The sequence below is a fragment of the Chanodichthys erythropterus genome, chromosome 5 (genome assembly GCF_024489055.1).
Source record: "Chanodichthys erythropterus isolate Z2021 chromosome 5, ASM2448905v1, whole genome shotgun sequence".
NCBI lineage: Eukaryota > Metazoa > Chordata > Actinopteri > Cypriniformes > Xenocyprididae > Chanodichthys > Chanodichthys erythropterus.
The window spans coordinates 18,324,284-18,342,477 of NC_090225.1; the positions used below are offsets into that span (position 1 = coordinate 18,324,284).

At 38.2% G+C, this 18,194-nt stretch overlaps 1 protein-coding gene across 2 annotated transcripts in view; it reads left to right on the forward strand.

The window, feature by feature from the left end:
• Positions 1 to 15,966: 15,966 nt before the first annotated feature.
• Positions 15,967 to 18,194, forward strand: part of unc5b (unc-5 netrin receptor B) — a 60,782-nt gene continuing 58,554 nt past the window's right edge. The window contains exon 1 of one of the 2 annotated variants that reach the window (XM_067385291.1): positions 15,967 to 16,088. In XM_067385291.1, the coding sequence (XP_067241392.1) occupies positions 16,034 to 16,088 (55 nt within the window). In that variant the 5' untranslated portion in view covers positions 15,967 to 16,033. Of the gene's footprint in view, positions 16,089 to 17,462; positions 17,592 to 18,194 lie in introns of those variants that run through there. The other variant, XM_067385290.1, reaches the window with a different exon arrangement.

Sequence of the window (18,194 nt, forward strand, 5' to 3'; positions counted from 1 at the left end):
CACAGATGACCACTTTCGCTTCTTCCGGTCAAGAGTATGAGGTAACGCAGCACTGTTTTATCATATTAGATACATTTGATTGTTGAAAATGATGTTATAACTTTAGGCTTTTGCTTGGCAGCTGCTGTGAGACACTTGTTGCACACATTAGTAAGCTTGATTGATTTTAGAATATCATATTAATAAATGCTGGGTGGCTTGTGTTGATAAATGGCATGCAATTCATTTTAAAACATATATTATGGTGGAGAAAATGCTGTATTACTGTTACTAAAAATAAAGCTGATTATGCTATGTTAGCTACTCGACAAAATAGTGTTTTTCTCTGAGGCATGGTAAAAGCTTGGTACTCTCGGAAAATCAAGAACTAGATTTAAACAATAAGACTAAACGTGTTGAGCTATATAACAATAATTCATTTTCTGTCTATAAATGTAACCAAACAGTTGTTCCCTTGTCTAATAAAACATGTGATATATTAAAATGTCTTTAGTGTTTCCATGGTTTCTACAAAATAAAACCCAAAACCGAGGGTAACGCTAACGCGGATATGACGCCAGTGACAGCTGACTCCCAGGACATGTCCCGTATCCTTGGTTAAATCGTGATTTTCCCACGATTTACAACTAGTGGGAAACATTTGGGATTTTGTAAGTACTCAACTGAACAAAATATACACTGGCCTTGTTTTTTTGGATATTTTACAGCAAAAATCTTACATATTTCAAATTACATATTACAGATCTTTATATTATCACAAATAAAAATCATTTAATTTAAAAAAAAAAAATCTTTTAAAATCAGACAATTTTGTTTCCACAAAAATATTAAGCACAACTGTGATAATAATAATAATAACAATAAATGTTACTTGAGCACCAAATAAGGATATTAGAATGGTTTCTGAAGATGTGACACTAAAGACAACGAATACAAACATAGAAAACAGTTATTTTAAATTGTAATAACATTTCACCATATTGCTGTTAACGTAATAAACACAACCTTGGTGAGCATGAAAAAGACTTCTTTCAAAATCATTAAAGAGTCTTACCAACCTCAATCTGACCATTATTTGGTAAAAAAGTTTTAATTAACATTATATCTCTTTTTGTCAATAATTTTCAGTATTGCATGACACATACATTTATTTGCCATTTTGTGCCATTTTGGATTTTTTTTCCACTAAAATGCAATGTTGCTTTCACTTGCTCTATAGAATTATTTCCTTATAGTTTGCCCATAAGAAGCAGCATAATCAAGATGTTGCCTTTGTTTTGACATATGAGCACTTTAGAGTCTATAATGCCTTAAAATACTTCCTCTACAGTCCATCACTATGTTTTGGAACTGAACAAAGTACATTTCAGATATCAGTTTGTGCATTCTTTGGGAATCAATGATCTTGCTAGCACCATATGTGTCCTCTTTGAGCTGCATTTATAACTTACATGAGTGCGTGTTTTTGTTTCCTGCAATGATATCTTTAAAAAAAGGGGGATTTTTTTGTAAATTAAATTCACTAGGGAAACTGTAATTAGGGCATAGACATTCCCCACCAAATTATAAATATTCAATCTTAAATGTTTAAAAACTTAATAAATCTATTTTTCACCTTCCTAGTGTGACAGATGTGCCTTATGTGACTGAGATTGTAGACACACATATGCTAGCGGAAAGGGTATGACATGTGTGTGAGAGCCAGAACAAGCGTGTGGCAGAGTTATATTTAGCTGGGCTTGTGTGCTCATTGTGTGAGGACCGTGGATAGCTGGAATCAGGTGTCCAGGTGTCTCTCTGCGTTTAAATTAGCACCTCTTTGAGCTGCCCTGCTCCCGTTTAGACTCTGGGAAATATGTGCTCTCCTCACACTTCACTAAGAAAAGCTACAACACCACAGGCTAAAAACCCTTTATTCTGCCATGTCCGCCTACCCCACCCCCCACCACTCCCCTCCGCCTGTTACCCTTATTCTCCTCTCAATCTTTCATTCCCCCGTTTTATGGGACTAATGCCATTTCAAAGACACATTTCGAAGTGTCGCTCATGCTGATCTCCTCTTCGTTTTGCCTCCATTCACTGGCATCAAATGTCAGTTGATAATACAGGACACTGTCTGTAATAAGAGTGAGTAAGAGCATACATGGGAAAATATTGATTGAGTCTTTTAAATTGACCTGTGCTAAAACTTTATTACATTTTCCTGATAGTTCAATACATAACTTAATGCAGTTCTGCTTCTGTTATCACTGTTTGTTCAAACAGAAGACGGATTAGACTGGTGCATGATTCATGCAGTTTGAGATAGGAGTATCATTGGGTGGTTGGCGGATTGGATCACAGGATCAGCAGGAGGTGGAATCGAACCTGCAGCTTGGGCTTACATGCTGCTGCTGATGTGCCTCTTGGGGAGGATGTTTAGTCAGTGAAAACTGACTGATAAAAAAAAAAAAAAAGTAGAGCCTTGCACAAGTGACTAGCCTGATCTGTGGCCAAAAGCAGCAGACAAGGGGAAAATATAAATAATTATTTATGCTATAAATAGCCCTCCAAGAATCAGACACTTAAATATATATATATATGTTAATATCTTTAAAAAATTTGGGGTTATTATGATTTTTTTTTTAATTTTCAGATATACTGAATTGATCAAAAGTGACTTAAAAAAATTAAAATAAATAAACAAATAATATATATATATATATATATATATATATATATATATATATATATATATATATATATATATATATACACACATACATATCAGTGGCGTGCAGTGGTGTGGTGCTCTGAAATGAGGAGGCACATTTTTTTTTTTTATGAATCATTGTAAATTCATGTGCATTACTTTTAAAGTTGACAAATCTTCCTTGTTAAATGAACATTACTTTATAGTACATCAAAAAAAAAAAAAAAAAAAAAAAAAAAAAAAAAATGAAAATAAACCAAATACAACTCTATTTTGTAATTTTACATTAACAATGTAATGTTCTATTTATCAAAACCAAGTCAATCTCATCAAGCATCAAGTGTTTTAAGCATTTCTACATCCATTCCAAAATAATAACTAAAGGCAATAATAATTTAAACAATATATTTTATTTGTTTATTGCGGTTTTTCTTTTTAATTGTCAACCTAGAATATTTTGGATCATCAGTCATGCTCCATTAACACCGTCTGTCACAGACACAAACTGTATTTTTAATTTCACCAAGCTGATTGCACTAAAAAACCCCGCAGTAATCATGCTTTCAGTGCATTTCAAGTTTGATTTTGACGTAACATAAAGTAGTGATATATCTAACTGGGTGATCTGTTTACTTACTTTTCGATTAGTCTTCCGATTGACGCCATCATTTGTTCAGTCAAACCTACGCGCGGAACGCGCACGTCAACGAGAGGCGGGATTTATCGCACAAACCAATCATATCCAATCATAACCAATGACATCCAATCATAGCGCGATGGAGACATTGCCTCCTCTCACGTGACATTCCCCATTCATTCTCAATTACCACCGCACGCCGGGGTTCTGATGATTTTCTATGGATTCCTATGAGAGGAAAGGGAGGCATCGGGTGTGTCTCATACGTTCTGAAAAGGGAAGCCACGGGCTCTTTGATCGCCCCCTGGAGGCTGGATGCAGTACAGGTCATAAACCCCGCCCTCTCAATGCAGTCGAATGAGACTTCAGTGAAAACTTAAAAATAAAGTCTGCTTCAAATAAAACTTTCTGAAAGATGGTTTTGGTCATTTAAGGTAGTTGTTATCACACTGATATATATTCAATTGTTCGTTTTTGTGATGATTTAGATTTTAGCTAGCAATTTTATTCTATAAAAACGGGGCGTGTCGTCATGATTCGAAGTTGATTGACAGGTTGTCTGAGGACTGTCGGAGCTTCGAGGGGAGATTGAAGATGTATTAACTAACTGTTAATTTTCGATTTCTTTGTCATTAACACCAACAAAATGAGTTGTTCAGCAGTAAACTGTACTAACCGACCTACAGGATCTGACGGATCACTGAACTTTTTTTCTGTAACATCAAATGTGGGCGTTATAAGCTAATTAATAAATGTTATTAGTTAAGATAACACACCTAATGTTAACCATGTCGGGAAAAAGCAGGTGATCGTTATCTGGCAGTTACTTATTATTTTTATGGGTATAAAATAATAATTAGCAGGACAAAACTAATGATAGCTTAGTTGAACTTGATTTAAAATGGCAGGACCGTTTCTGACGATTTAGAGTTGTTTCTAGTGGCATATTATATTGATTTTATCTACTGAATTTGCTGTTTCAAAAATATTATTGCTCTAGAAACAGAATAGCCTATTATTTTATAGGTAGACTTTTAAATTGTGTATAATTTTTATAGTCTATTTAAAATACATGAATGATGACGCAGTCGTCTGGGCGGAAGTTTGATATCGCGACTCCGCCTCCGGCTCAACGGACGATTCCTTCTGCGCATGCCCAGGCTCCAAACTTTTTTTTTTTTTTGACGTATTGCGTAACGTGTCAGCGCCCATTCATCAGCCCATTTTGGCTTCAGTTCAATACAATGGAAGGAAGCGACGTCGCGTCGTCCATCTTTTTTTACAGTCTATGGGAGGCATGACTCCTCTGTGTAACTTTACCTACGGGTGTCGCTGTTGGGCAGTGTTCCTTAAGAAATACGCGTGACTTGCACTCTTTTTAATGTCATAATTTGTAATATTTGTGTTGTTTTATATGTAATATGGATTATTTTCTCATCCTATTTTTTGAGGAGGCACTGCCTCCCTTGCCTACTCGGAGGAAACGCCCCTGATACATATCAATATATAACTATATCAATCAAAGCGTTTCAATCTTCTGTTTATTCAGCTACATGATGTGTGTTATCTTCTTCTGTGGCAGGCCATATTTGGAGTTTCTGCGCAAGAGCGCCCTCTGGCGTTCATATGGAGAAGCATTTACTACTGAACAGAGCTGTACAGCTCTGACAAGCTGCGCATAAAGTAATCGCAGCCTTATGCAACACTTTTCAAACAGTTTTCAACATTAATAATAAGAAATGATTCTTGAGCAGAAAATCATCATATTAGAATGATCTAGAAAAGGTGATGCTAAAGGTTGGAGTGATGTAAAATTTTAATAATATAACAATATTACAGTTTGTATAATGTATTCTTGAATTCAGCCTTGGTGAGCAAGAAAATCTTATGACCCCAAACTTTTGAACAGTAGTATATACATTTCTTATTATTAATTTGCTTTTTAAATATTGCCACAATAATACAGTAAATGGTAAAAAGTTAACAGTACCTTATGCAACATTAATACTATTAGTATTAATGTTGCATAAGGTACTGTTAAATTATAAAACATCATGGTACCATATATGATAATGTGAAGGAAATATAGATATGCTTATTTATATAAATGATTATTCAATCAAGTGTATTTATTTATTCATTTTTATTTTATTTGAATGTCTGTAAATGGAGAAAGATGTTTCTTGTGGTCCAGATGGTGTAATTTCAGTATCTACCAACAGGAGCTAACTTGGCCCTATAACCAACCACACCTTGACTCCTTGTCTTTTTCCAATATATAATGTTTCATGGAAATGTTAAAAAAAAAAAGAAAAAGAAAGTATTGTAACTGTTATGGATTTGGGCAGTAGAAAAAAAGGGCTACAGCAGAAAGCAGCATAAAACTCCTAGAAATCCAAGTAATCTTTTTAAATAAAAAGAAACTCATTGTTACACTGAAAAGACGTGAAATGGCCAGAAAAAGAAAAAAAATCCTAATCTACTTTAGACAGTTCATGCCTTATTGCTTGAGTGCAGCAGTAATATAACATCTCACACTTCACAAATGACCACATAAAGTAACACGGTATTAAAGAAATCTTTCTTTTTATGTTCTCATTCCATCCTTCCTCCCCTGAGGAGGAAGTGGGATTGGTGTGATGCAGGAGATTGTGAAGGCAAACAGAGCGTACACACACCTGGACCTTTATATAGGCCTCTAATAAGGTGACCAAGACAGCGAGCAGCTGTAGTCCAAAAAGAGAACATTCACACGTTATTATTCTTGAGGTCATAAGACTCATTTATCAGACAGTCTGCTCACAACCAAAGGTGACAGAAGGTGGCTTTAGGTGATTATTAGATTTCTAAAATCCATTGTGATAGATAATTTACAAGCATTTTCCTATCATCTCTCTTTCTGACTTCAAATAAAAGGTGCACTTTGTGTCTATTTTGCTCGTTTTTTATAGCTTTTCCAAAGAACTGCTGTTCCATAACTCTGTTCTACTTTATCCCTTGCTACCTAAAGCTAGTCTCCACTTGTCTCTTTTATAGAGTGGGGTTGAGCAGTGGGCCCATGGGGGTCTCTCTAGGTAGCTGCAGTGAAGGCCAGCAGCAGCTGAGACCCATGGTTTGCTGCAGGAGCACCAGAACTTATTGTCACTCCATGGCACCCTCCATCAAAGCCATGATTAATAGAATGGGCCTTTTCTTTCCTATAGCCTCCAGCGCTTTCTCACCTTCTCCATTTATACTCTGTGCACAGCTCTCCTTCTCTCTCCTGTCCGATAACATTGGGAAGCTCTGCTCACATGGCAGGCAGATGATTTCTGCTATCCTTGACGATCATTAGATATACTTTCATTTTACCATGATACTGCAAAACAGTCAATACATCCAACTGCTCATAAAACCCAGACATTTATGAGATCGACAGCCCTTTAAAAGCTTTATTGGTGGGTTTTAATCTTGGTGTAAACCTTTGACTCAAGATATTATTTACACTGCCAAAGACAGAAATGTGAGATTCCTTCCTAAATCCACAACGTATAGAAGGTGAGATGCGATTACAGTTGAGCATTTTATAACATTTAGTTCCAGTCCTCGAATTTGATTAACCAAGTGATGTTTCAAGAAAAGCAGATGTGTCACTTTTTGTACAAGATGTCTGCATTTGTGCGTTTCAGTCTATGCATTGGGGCTTTTCATTGACTCTTTCTACAGGGTCTTACGTGAGTCATTTCATCAATTCATTCAAAAACACAGATTCATTCAGGAATGAAACAGACAACTGTCTTTAGAGTGTTTCAGGGATGACATATTTTTGTAGTCCAACCCGGAAGTTAGCATCACAATCATTCCCTTGACTAAACCCAAAAGGATTGTTCCATATAGTCTTTTAAAGTATTGCAAAAAAAAAAGCTCTGTGATCAACAAACGTTTATGATTCTTACACGGTTAGTACATCAAGATAATTTTTGCAAATGAATGCAACTTTTATGTATTTTGAAGCTTAAAAACAGAAAAAACAGAAATAAAAAGCTACATTTAGGCTATAAATGAACTACACCGCGGTCGCTCGACTTCAACTTCACCACCAAGCTTCTGACAACTCTTTCAATCTTCATTAACTTTCTGCCTATGCAAAAATGTTTTCGTTGAAGGTGTGAGTTAGAATAGCTTGCAAAAACGCAATTATAAACACGAGGCTGGAACCGGAAGTGCTCAAATGCTAACTCATTTCCAGGTTTTGGCCTACAAAAATATGTCATCCTTGCACCACTCTATTAGTAAATCACTGATTCTTTTACTCAATTGATTTGTTCAAAAACATGGATTCATTTATGAATGAAACAGCCGACTGTCTTTATGAGTGAGTCATTGATTGATTCAATCAACCAACCAGTTTATTCAAAAACATGGATTCATTTAGGACCTAAACAGGCATTTGTCTTTATGAGTGAGTCATTGAATGATTCATTCAACCAGTTTATTCAAAAACATGGATTCATTTAGGACCTAAACAGGCAATTGTCTTTATGAGTGAGTCATTGAATGATTCATTCAACCAGTTTATTCAAAAACATGGATTCATTTAGGACTTAAACAGGCAATTGTCTTTATGAGTGAGTCATTGAATACTTTACTCAATGTCACGATCACCGTTTGCTCCTGTCAGTTCCCGGACTACACTTCCCACAATCCTCCCTGTCAGTCACATGTTCACGTCACACCAATCACCTGTTGCCACATCCACCCTAGCACACTGCACTGATCACCACACCCAGCTGCAGCTCATTTACAGGACTATAAAGGACTGTCACACACTGCAAAGTCTTGATTACTACTGTGTCATTTCTGAGTGTTTATATCCTGTCTGCCTGCTTGTTATCGTTCCTGCCTGTTTCTCGTTATTGACCCATTGCTGCCTGTCCTGATCATTGCCTGTCCCTTGGCAACGACTCTGCCTGTTCCTTACTGTTCCTGTTTTGACCCTGCCTGTACGACCACTCTTGTTATTGATAAAATGCTTGGATCCTCTGCCTGAGCTCCCATTCATGACAGTCAATCACTTTGTTTTAAAAAGACTAATTCATTCACTAATTAAACACCACTCTTTGCTTGACCTATTTAGGCTTAATTTTGAACTATTTCAATACTAAGGCAAAAATAAATGAAACAATTTGCAATATTGTGTCCAAATGTTTTCCTTTTTTAATGTTAAAATGTTTTTAAAACTGTTTATACCATTGAACAAGCATTTCTATGCACCATCCTTGATCAGCTTTGGTCTTTGTTTTCGGTCATTTGAATTTGAAGCAAAGTTTATCCCCATGGTTTTTATTGTTTCTTTAGTAGCAAAGCCATGACTTTGGAAGGTCAAAGACATTACAGATTTTATCAGCTGTTTCTGATCTCTCTGCCAATGAAATTAACACCAACACACTGTCTTTCCATCACTCTCAATTCCACTGTCACCCCTCAATCCTTCTCTCTATAACTCTGTAACTTCAATTCAATTCCTTCATCTTGTTTTTCTTTCCCTCTTTCTACATGTCATGCTCCCTTTTTTTCCAAATTACATTATCTCCAATCCCTTTAGGTCTTCCTCTCACTTTAGTCTCTTGCCCTTTCTTTAATTCTTCCTATATTTTCCCTTCTCCCTCTTTCCTTTTCTGTCTCCAGAGCTCCTAGTAAATGATGCATAGCTGGGTCCCAGACTCTGAGCGATCATTAGTGAGGTGGTCCAGGAGAGATGGAGTGAAGGATGATGGAGGGAATAAGAGAGAACAGCAAAAGACATGTTTCTGCCCTCGGGTGTTTCCCCGATTCGTCACCAAACTAGAGGTTGTTTGTGTAAAACGCCAGTAGGTGGCATTTCCTTGGCCCATGCTCATTAATTCTAACGTACACACAAGCACACACACACCATATGCACAGCTGCACAGTATAACACTTCTGCACAGTTTTCCCCTACGGTTGCTATAGATGCTTGTTGACTGTTGCAGTGGTGAATGTTCCATTGCATTCTGAAGTGTACATTCATAATTAGTTATTTTGTTAAGCTGATCTTTGATTAAGTGGATAGTTTAGACTATAAATTCTAATTGGTTGAGCCACATTTAAATGTTTATTACACCATTCAACATGCATTATGTGATACTGTGCCAAGTAGCAGCATTGCTTGGCAACCTACAGTTAGAAAAAACTACAGTATATTATTGGTGAACATTAGAATAGAATAGAATAGAATAGAATAGAATAGACTCTAACATACAGTAGGTGAGCAAACCACATTATAAAATACAGTATATTATACAATATAGACCTTATGCGCCAGAGAAACAAGAGCATTTTGTCTTTGAACTTCCGTTTTTACGGTAGCTCTGTATATTTCTATGGCATCACTGTCGAAGAGTAATCAGCTGATGAAGTGGATTTACTTATTGTAGAGTTAATGAAAGTTTTGTCATGACAACTTTAGGAGTGTTTGGCATGGTAATGTGTATGACAGTGTTGATATGTTTGGTCTTGGCAGAATACATCTGCTTCGCTGCTGCTGCTTTTATTGCTGTGTGACGAGCAGGGCGGGCGAGAGCCGTGAGGGAACGGCGCGAGGCCGGTGACGCGAGTGATAATGAGCGTCACCTGCGAGGCGTGCCGGCCTCGAGTCTCTCACGGAGGAGCTCCGGAGGCATAAAAGGAGGAGCGACTACAATGAAGGACGAGAGAGGACCAGGCCTGGACTTTATTTTATGTTTTATTATGTTTGTGTGGCCGGCGGACGTCCGTGAGGGTCTGCCGGCATTACTTTCGTTTTGTTCTTTGTTTATTTTATATTAAAGTTTTGTTGAATGTCCGCCGGTTCCCGCCTCCTTCTTCCCATATCTACTAACCTTGTTACATTGGTGCCGAAACCCGGGAGGAAGGAGGGACATGCTGTCGGAGAGCCCTCGCTGCTGAGGGGAATCGCGGTGTTGTGGAGTTCGGGCAGCGCGGGAGTGAAGACCGCGAGAGGCTGCCCGAGGCGGTGGTACTGGAGCCTAGTGAAAGGTGGGACGGAGAGCTCGAGGCCGTGCCCCTGGGACGAGGTGGGGTGGCTGCCGTCCAAGAGGGAGCGGAGGAGTCGCCGCCGTTCGCCGTGGGCCGGAGCCTGCTGCCGTCCGCCATAAAGGGGAGGAGCAGGGAACGGGGGACTCGCTGCCGGCTGCCCTCAGTCGGAGGAGCCATCGCCGGCCGCCAGGAGGCGGTCGAGGATCGGGCCGTCCACCGAGCGTCCAGTGCCACCGCATGGCACCGCGAAGAAGAGCCTCTTGGCAGGCTGAGGACCGAGCGGCAGTGTGTCGGGGAACCGGACCAAGATTTTTTTTTTCTCTTTTTCCTCTCTCCCCTCTCTCGTCCTGTCGCTCCCCTTGCTTCCGTCTCCTTTCTCTCGTCTCGTCTGTCCTTACCCCCAGGTGCTGCGGCCGCCGAGACAGGCCCCGGGGGGGAGTAGAGCGCAGTCTCGGAGGTACCCCCGGCCTGCGAGGGGCGTTGGGGGTATGTGACGAGCAGGGCGGGCGAGAGCCGTGAGGGAACGGCGCGAGGCCGGTGACGCGAGTGATAATGAGCGTCACCTGCGAGGCGTGCCGGCCTCGAGTCTCTCACGGAGGAGCTCCGGAGGCATAAAAGGAGGAGCGACTACAATGAAGGACGAGAGAGGACCAGGCCTGGACTTTATTTTATGTTTTATTATGTTTGTGTGGCCGGCGGACGTCCGTGAGGGTCTGCCGGCATTACTTTCGTTTTGTTCTTTGTTTATTTTATATTAAAGTTTTGTTGAATGTTCGCCGGTTCCCGCCTCCTTCTTCCCACATCTACTGACATTGTTACATGCTGCTGTAGGTTTTTGCTGCTGCAGAGCAAGTACATTAATTATCCATAGCAGATCTATAAAGGTGGAGCTGGGGAAGGTGGAGGGTTTCTGAAAAGCCACTGCACTACTAAGGCAAATGCTACCCAAGTATTTTGAAGGTTGAGCACGCAAGCTTATTGGCTACTGATACAGCAAGAACCAATCAGCTGTGCCCTATAGATAACGATGTGATTACGAGCAGGTTGAGTTAAAGGGCTTGCACCATCTACAGTTTCATGACAGAACGTATTTTGAGCATTGAAGTGGATGTCAACAAACGTCAGTACACCAGGAAGATAAAAAAAAAAAGTGGTTTATTCATAAATTTGTAAGAACACAACAAGCACAGTGCTAAAAAGGAGCGGGGCTACAAAAGGTCTATAGTACAAGAGGCAATACCAGACAATATATGCAAAAGCATACACAGGTTTTTATGAATTGCTTATTCCGATAATTATTAATAATACAATTACCACACAAGCTCTAAAATATAGGGAAACAGAGCCTCTTACCATTGTCTCAAATATGTACATTTACACCAAATCACTGACTGATATATGTGACCCATCTTGACATTTGAACTTTTAGTATTTATAGTCAGTGTTCCCAAAGGCCTTTATGCAAGCAAATGCTATTTAATTAACCTTTTAGTCTCCATTAACATAACACACACATGCACGTATGCACCAAAATAGTCCAAATTTATTCTTGATTTGGATAAATCAACTTACATCTCCCCGATGATTCTCATTTAGTCTGCTCGTTCTCAGCGCATTATGCGTGAGCTAAATGCATGAGGAGGACAAACTAAATAAATGAGCAGAGTAAGAGAGGAGAGGATGCACAGATGTGAACTCAATATACTGGGAAAAGAAACAGCCTCAATAGAGCATAATCTTGTATTGCCACTTACTCTAAATCAGATTTGTTGCATGTATATTGCAAGTAAGAAGTAATTGTGGGGGTACTTCAGATAAGAATGTTTAATGGACCAAAAACGTTTCCATGGCGATCAATTGTGTGGATATTTCAAGAATCAAGAATATTTAATTGAATTAATATCTTTCCATGGCAATTAGATCCACAACAGATAGCTAATACTAGGGCTACTACTTGTAAAATCAAACATAGTTAATCAAGTATATAATTCAAGCAATATTTACTTATTTGGAGGAAATATTACGAGCGAGTCCTTCTCACATCTAACTTGGCTGCCAGGTGCAGAGGCCTTCGTCTCAACATAATGTTCCATCTTATTCTCAAATCTCGCATTTCGTGCTCAGGTATTTACCCTGGTGACAGTGAGATGTGAGGACTGGATTACTCAGATCTGCGCTGCTTTTATGTGCTCTAAATGCCACAGTGTGTACGCATCAACCAGGACCCAGCTATTTCACGGAGCACTGACTCATTCCTGTATGAATAGATCCGTTTACTTTGGAAAACAATTTAAGTTGAATCTTCTCACATAAAAAAATAACCTACTATTTAGTGGCAAACCTGCATTTTGTGTGAAATACTGTAGGTCTGACAGCTCTGAAAGGTATTGTTAGGTATTTTTCTGTCTGTCAGCATGTAATTACAGACAAAAACATGCATTTCTGATTAAATTGTTTACCTGTGCCACCCGTCGACAGGAATATGATATATGCCAGAGCCATTTTTGAGATTTGAATTTATGAATTTGTCTTGTCTCTTTTTATGATTTTTAGTCTGCATATTTTAGTTTTTAGAACATTTAGTGCTCAAAGTTTAATTAATTAAACTTTATCAGATACCTTTAGCTTTTTCAATAGTAAATTTCTTGGGTCCTTTATCACTAATATCTATATCCTTTTTGTGCAAGTTTTGCAGAACTTTGATCTATTTCTTTTGTTAATGATGCTAATCGTTCTGTTCCACATATTTCAAGCTAGGGCTTCTGAAATTGAAAAGTCAGAAGGCAAAGACTCTCAGAAACCTCTGTCTGACCTCTCTGCCATGCTCTTTACTTACTTTGCTAGCTTAAGGCCACTCCTACATTTCAGCATGCAGCTGATGGAAAGGGTTCAAAGGAGCATGCGAACAGAAAATTCTCATTTTTCCCAATTGTTGTGGCACCTTTAATTTCATTAGGTTTTCCCCATACCCCGCAGGAGAGCTGAGTTTCTAGGGCAACAATCAGAGTAATAGTCTTGCCCATGCAATCTGCTAAAAGCCCCTGCAGCCCGTGGGCCCAGGTGTACCTGGGGATTAGAACAAGGCGGGACAGGTGAACTCAGCATGGAATCACTCGCAAGTCATACTGATAACCACGCACACCTTATTGCAGGGACTTTCCATTGCTGTCATATTGAGCTTATTATTTTCTATATGTTACACCTACTCTTAAACCTAACCCACACAGAAAGCTTTTTGCAATTTTAGATTTTAATTAAAACATCATTTAGTCATTTTCCTCATGGGGACCATTGGGAGGTTCACAGAATGCAGGTCTTGTCAGGTTTTTTCCTTGTGGGAACAAAATGTTGATTTAATTATTTTTCTAGTTATTTAATAATTTTTTTTCTAGTTATTTTTCTAGGTATCCTAATCCTACACCTATACTTAAATATAACACATTTTTGCATTTTTATATTTTAATTAAAACATTATTCCCTTTATGGGGAAGGTTCCCACAATGTGTGTGTGTGTATGTATATATATATATTTCTAAGGGTGTGTATTGATACACAAAACCACTGGTTCAAATATTATATATAGTTTTCTTTATGCGGTATATATACATTCATATATACAGTCCATAGTTGTAATGTAACACCATCATGGGAACATGATGGTGTTACATGAGAACATGGATGCTACCATCCTTAATAGTATACTATGATCAGAAGAAGAAAACATATTTTACTTGAAATCTATGGCATGACTTCCTTTCTGGCACAGCAGGGATAATTAGTCTGTGGTTTGGGTTGGCTCGATAATTCCTGAAAATAATTTTCTGTTATCCCATTACTTAAAGACTATTTTTAGGGTTTTCCATCATGAATTTAAGGGACAAGTTGTATGCTTTTCAAAATTTGAAAGACAAACCTCATTTAATGTGAGCAGTGCTACACATTTATTTGAGCATCTTTCTTATAATGACAATATTAGCATGTGCGTGTTCTCATTGTCTCTCTTCAATGAACAGCATCATCTTCCATTATTCATCCCATTTACCCCCACCGTTCCGTCACTCTCTACCTCTCCTTATATCCCTCTCACTCCTTATCTTCTCTCACCTCACTGTTACACGGCTCATCATGAGTTACATTTTCAATTAATCTCAACATTTTTCAGTCTGAAGCACTGCAAATCTTATCACAATTGCCATCTGCCCAGTAAGTGAAGATGCGTTTGAGATATGCATGAGAACTAATGAAAGCAAACCGTGTTCCATTAGTAAGCTCTGAACTTTGCTGATGACACTGGCAGAGTATCAAATCGACAGTTTGTTTAGCTAGTGGCAACGTCTTATGGATTGAATTAAAGAAGCAGCAAAGTAATTCTGTATGTCATGCTTGCAAATCTGTTATCATTTTTAAATGATTCCTAAACAGGAATGTCAATCATTCACTCTTTTGGTGCTTTGTCAAAGTATTTTATGATCAAGTAAAACTGTGAACACATCCATGTTTCAGGAAACTGAAGAGGGAGAGTTGAGGAGATTCATCACTGGTAAACTGTCAAGGTTGTATTAAAGACTGCCAGACAGTCATTTTAGCAAGAACGTTGTTTAACACTCTTAACGAGACATTATTTTTCTACCCACCATTTTTAGCATGTGTTTTCACAGAATGTTTTTTTAATCATTTTTTAACTGCTTTAGCAAGTGTAAATAAAGCGTATTTACATATCCCAAGAATTTAAGCTGATATATGGTGAGGAAAAGTAAAAGTGATAGTGCTGTGTGTGTACCTTATTAAACCCATGTCAACATTTTTTTTTTTTTTTTTCAATTTAAGATCTGCAAACACATTTTAATGTTCACCCAAAAATGAAAATAATGTCATTTATTACTCACCCTCATGCCGTTCCACACCCATAAGACCTTCGTTAATCTTCGGAACACAAATTAAGATATTTTTGTTGAAATCCGATGGCTCCGTGAGGCCTGCATAGCCAGCAATGACACTTCCTCTCTCAAGATCCATAAAGGTACTAAAACATATTTACATCAGTTCATGTGAGTACATTGGCTCAATATTAATATTATAAAGCGACGGGAATATTTTTGGTGTGCCAAAAAAAATAAAATAACTTATATAGTGATGGCCGATCAAAACACTGCTTCATGAAGCTTCGGAGTATAATGAATGTCATGTCGAATCATGATTTGGATTGTGTGTCAAACCGCCAAGCTGCTGAAATCATGTGACTTTGGCGCTTCGAACCGCTGATTCGATACGCTGATTCATAACGCTTTGAAGCTTCCTGAAGCAGTGTTTTGATCGGCCATCACTATATACGTTGTTATTTTGTTTTTTTGGTGCATCAAAAATATTCTCATTGCTTTATAATATTAATATTGAACCACTGTACTCACATGAACTGATTTAAATATGTTTTATAGTACATTAATGGATCTTGAGAGAGGAAGTGTCATTGCTGGCTATGCAGGCCTCACTGAGGGTGAGTAATAAATGACATTATTTTCATTTTTGGGTAAACTAACCCTTTAACATTGACAAACTAGTCTAAATTCTCATTAAATATAAATGTAATTGTTGTTCACAGAGCATTTTTCCCTGTCTTCTTTAGCAATACCTGCAGATCAGGAATTGCTGCCCTTACCAGACTCCAATACATGGTCTTCCTCTATCTGCATTACAATTACAGTTCAAAAGATTCTGCTTCCTTTGGTAAGTGGATTGCAATTTGAATAACCTATTTACATTTAGCTCCTGTTTACAAAACCAAAACCAGAGAGCTTTGACTGCAGTCTTCCAAGGGGTAGCAATGAAACCAAATGGACACACTGGAAAATCAGTCTATATTCAGCATCTGAAATGACTCAAAATCACATATAGGAACTGTCTCCCTCTTGTGGTGCTTTTGAAAACACTTTCATTAATGCACTGATTGAACCAGATTGAAAAATGCTGGGAGGCATGACTGTGAATTGTAATTGAGTTACTAACACTAATACTAAATCCAGCATTAATACAATGTTAACCATCCTTCATTATCAAACCACCCTTAATTAGCCTAATCATAATTATAATCATAGAAGATCAGAATTAAAGATGGGCAATTACATGGGAAAGGCCAAAATTGGATATGGCTATATACATAACTAGGCTAAATCAAATTTCTTTAGTTATATGGTTAAAATATAGGCAATTTAGACAACAATACTACTACTAATTGCAAAATAATGCAGCTCACCTTGATTAAGAAAAAAAACCCGAATATGACTAATAAAATAATTTTCCTTAAGCTATATCATTAAAATATATACGTGTGTGTGTGTGTGTGTGTTGTAACAACATTTACATGTTGTTGTAACAACATTTAGTTATATATTAACAACATTGTTGTTCATATATGAAATATTTTTCGTCTTCGTGAATCCTGGAGTCCGTCTCCGGGCTTTTCGTGTTTCCGTTCACATCTCAATTCGCGTCTCTGTTCGCCAGCGCTCAGTGTGGGTCTGTGAAGGCTGATGATTGGCTAAAGGGAGATGAGAGTCTGGAGGCTCGCGCTTCATACCCGCGTTCGTGTGTTTACACTCAGTACTCTAGACTCAGACGAGCGGCAGCGTCAGGACTATGGCGCTCCACAGATAGCAGCGGAGATCTCACAACTATGGCATTATATTCAGCGCTTACGGACAACTTTTTCTTCTCGTCCCAGCAGGAATAAAGCTGTCAAGTACTTTTGTTTTCGATTCTCTCGCGGAAGATTCAATGTTTTCAAAGAGTTGCGGAGAAAACGCGTTCAGTGGAGTTGTGAATGAGATGAACTTTACGCAGGTTGTTGGCTATCTTGCGTTTTACTACGGACGGGGACTGCAGTGTGCCTAAATGAACAGTTTGTGTTACTGTAATTCAAATTGTATCGCGTCCTAATTTGGGGAAACTCTGGAACAGACTGTGAGTAGGTTTTATTATAAACCACGCTGCAGTCTTTTTTTGTAAGTTTGTGAAGTTTGGGAGGAACCCGCCTCCACATTTCACACTGTTTGAAGTATCCTTCGCAGAGGATTCAGCGAGACTTCAGCCGACTGGAGCGAGAGCACCTGGGTGGAATTTGGCAGTAGCTTGACCGGGTGAAGATGCTCTCGGCGTGGATACACCGCGACCAGTCTCCCGCTCCCCTGCTCGGTTTAGTTGTACTCTGCGCAACCTTTGTGATCCATGCAGGTACGAGCCAGTGTTTTTTCTTTTTCTTTTCTTTTTTCAGTTAAAGAAATTTTACATATTAATAATAAAACACTTCCTAATACCTTCAGTATTTAGACATACAGGAGTATAAACACACCCAAAACACAGATAAGTTTATTGATAGTGAATAGTGATGTCAAGCAGGATCTGTATTTCTCAACATTTGTCGACCATCAAGGATATATATATATATATATATATAAAATCAGATGATTCATGGGTCTTTTATAAAGAAAGCTATATTTTCTGGCCTATTACATTTTTTTTTTTTTTCATTGCATAAAAGCTTCTACAACCTTGCACAAGAGACTGAAGCGTTAATAGAGGAATTATGGAGAAACATGCATTCAATAATGGCTTTTGTTGTTTCACGTTACTAAATTTATCCATACATTATCTCAGAATTATAACAGGTGGCACTGTTCAATTTATTTAAATATTAAAACCTGCACAGCGATTCTGTCTATCTAGTAGTAGTAAGGCAGTGTGATAGGAAACTAAGAACCAGATGAAGGGATGTGACTGCTGCATGTGCACTCATCTCTCTCTCTCTCTTCAGAGAGGAATATTCTGTTGATCTCC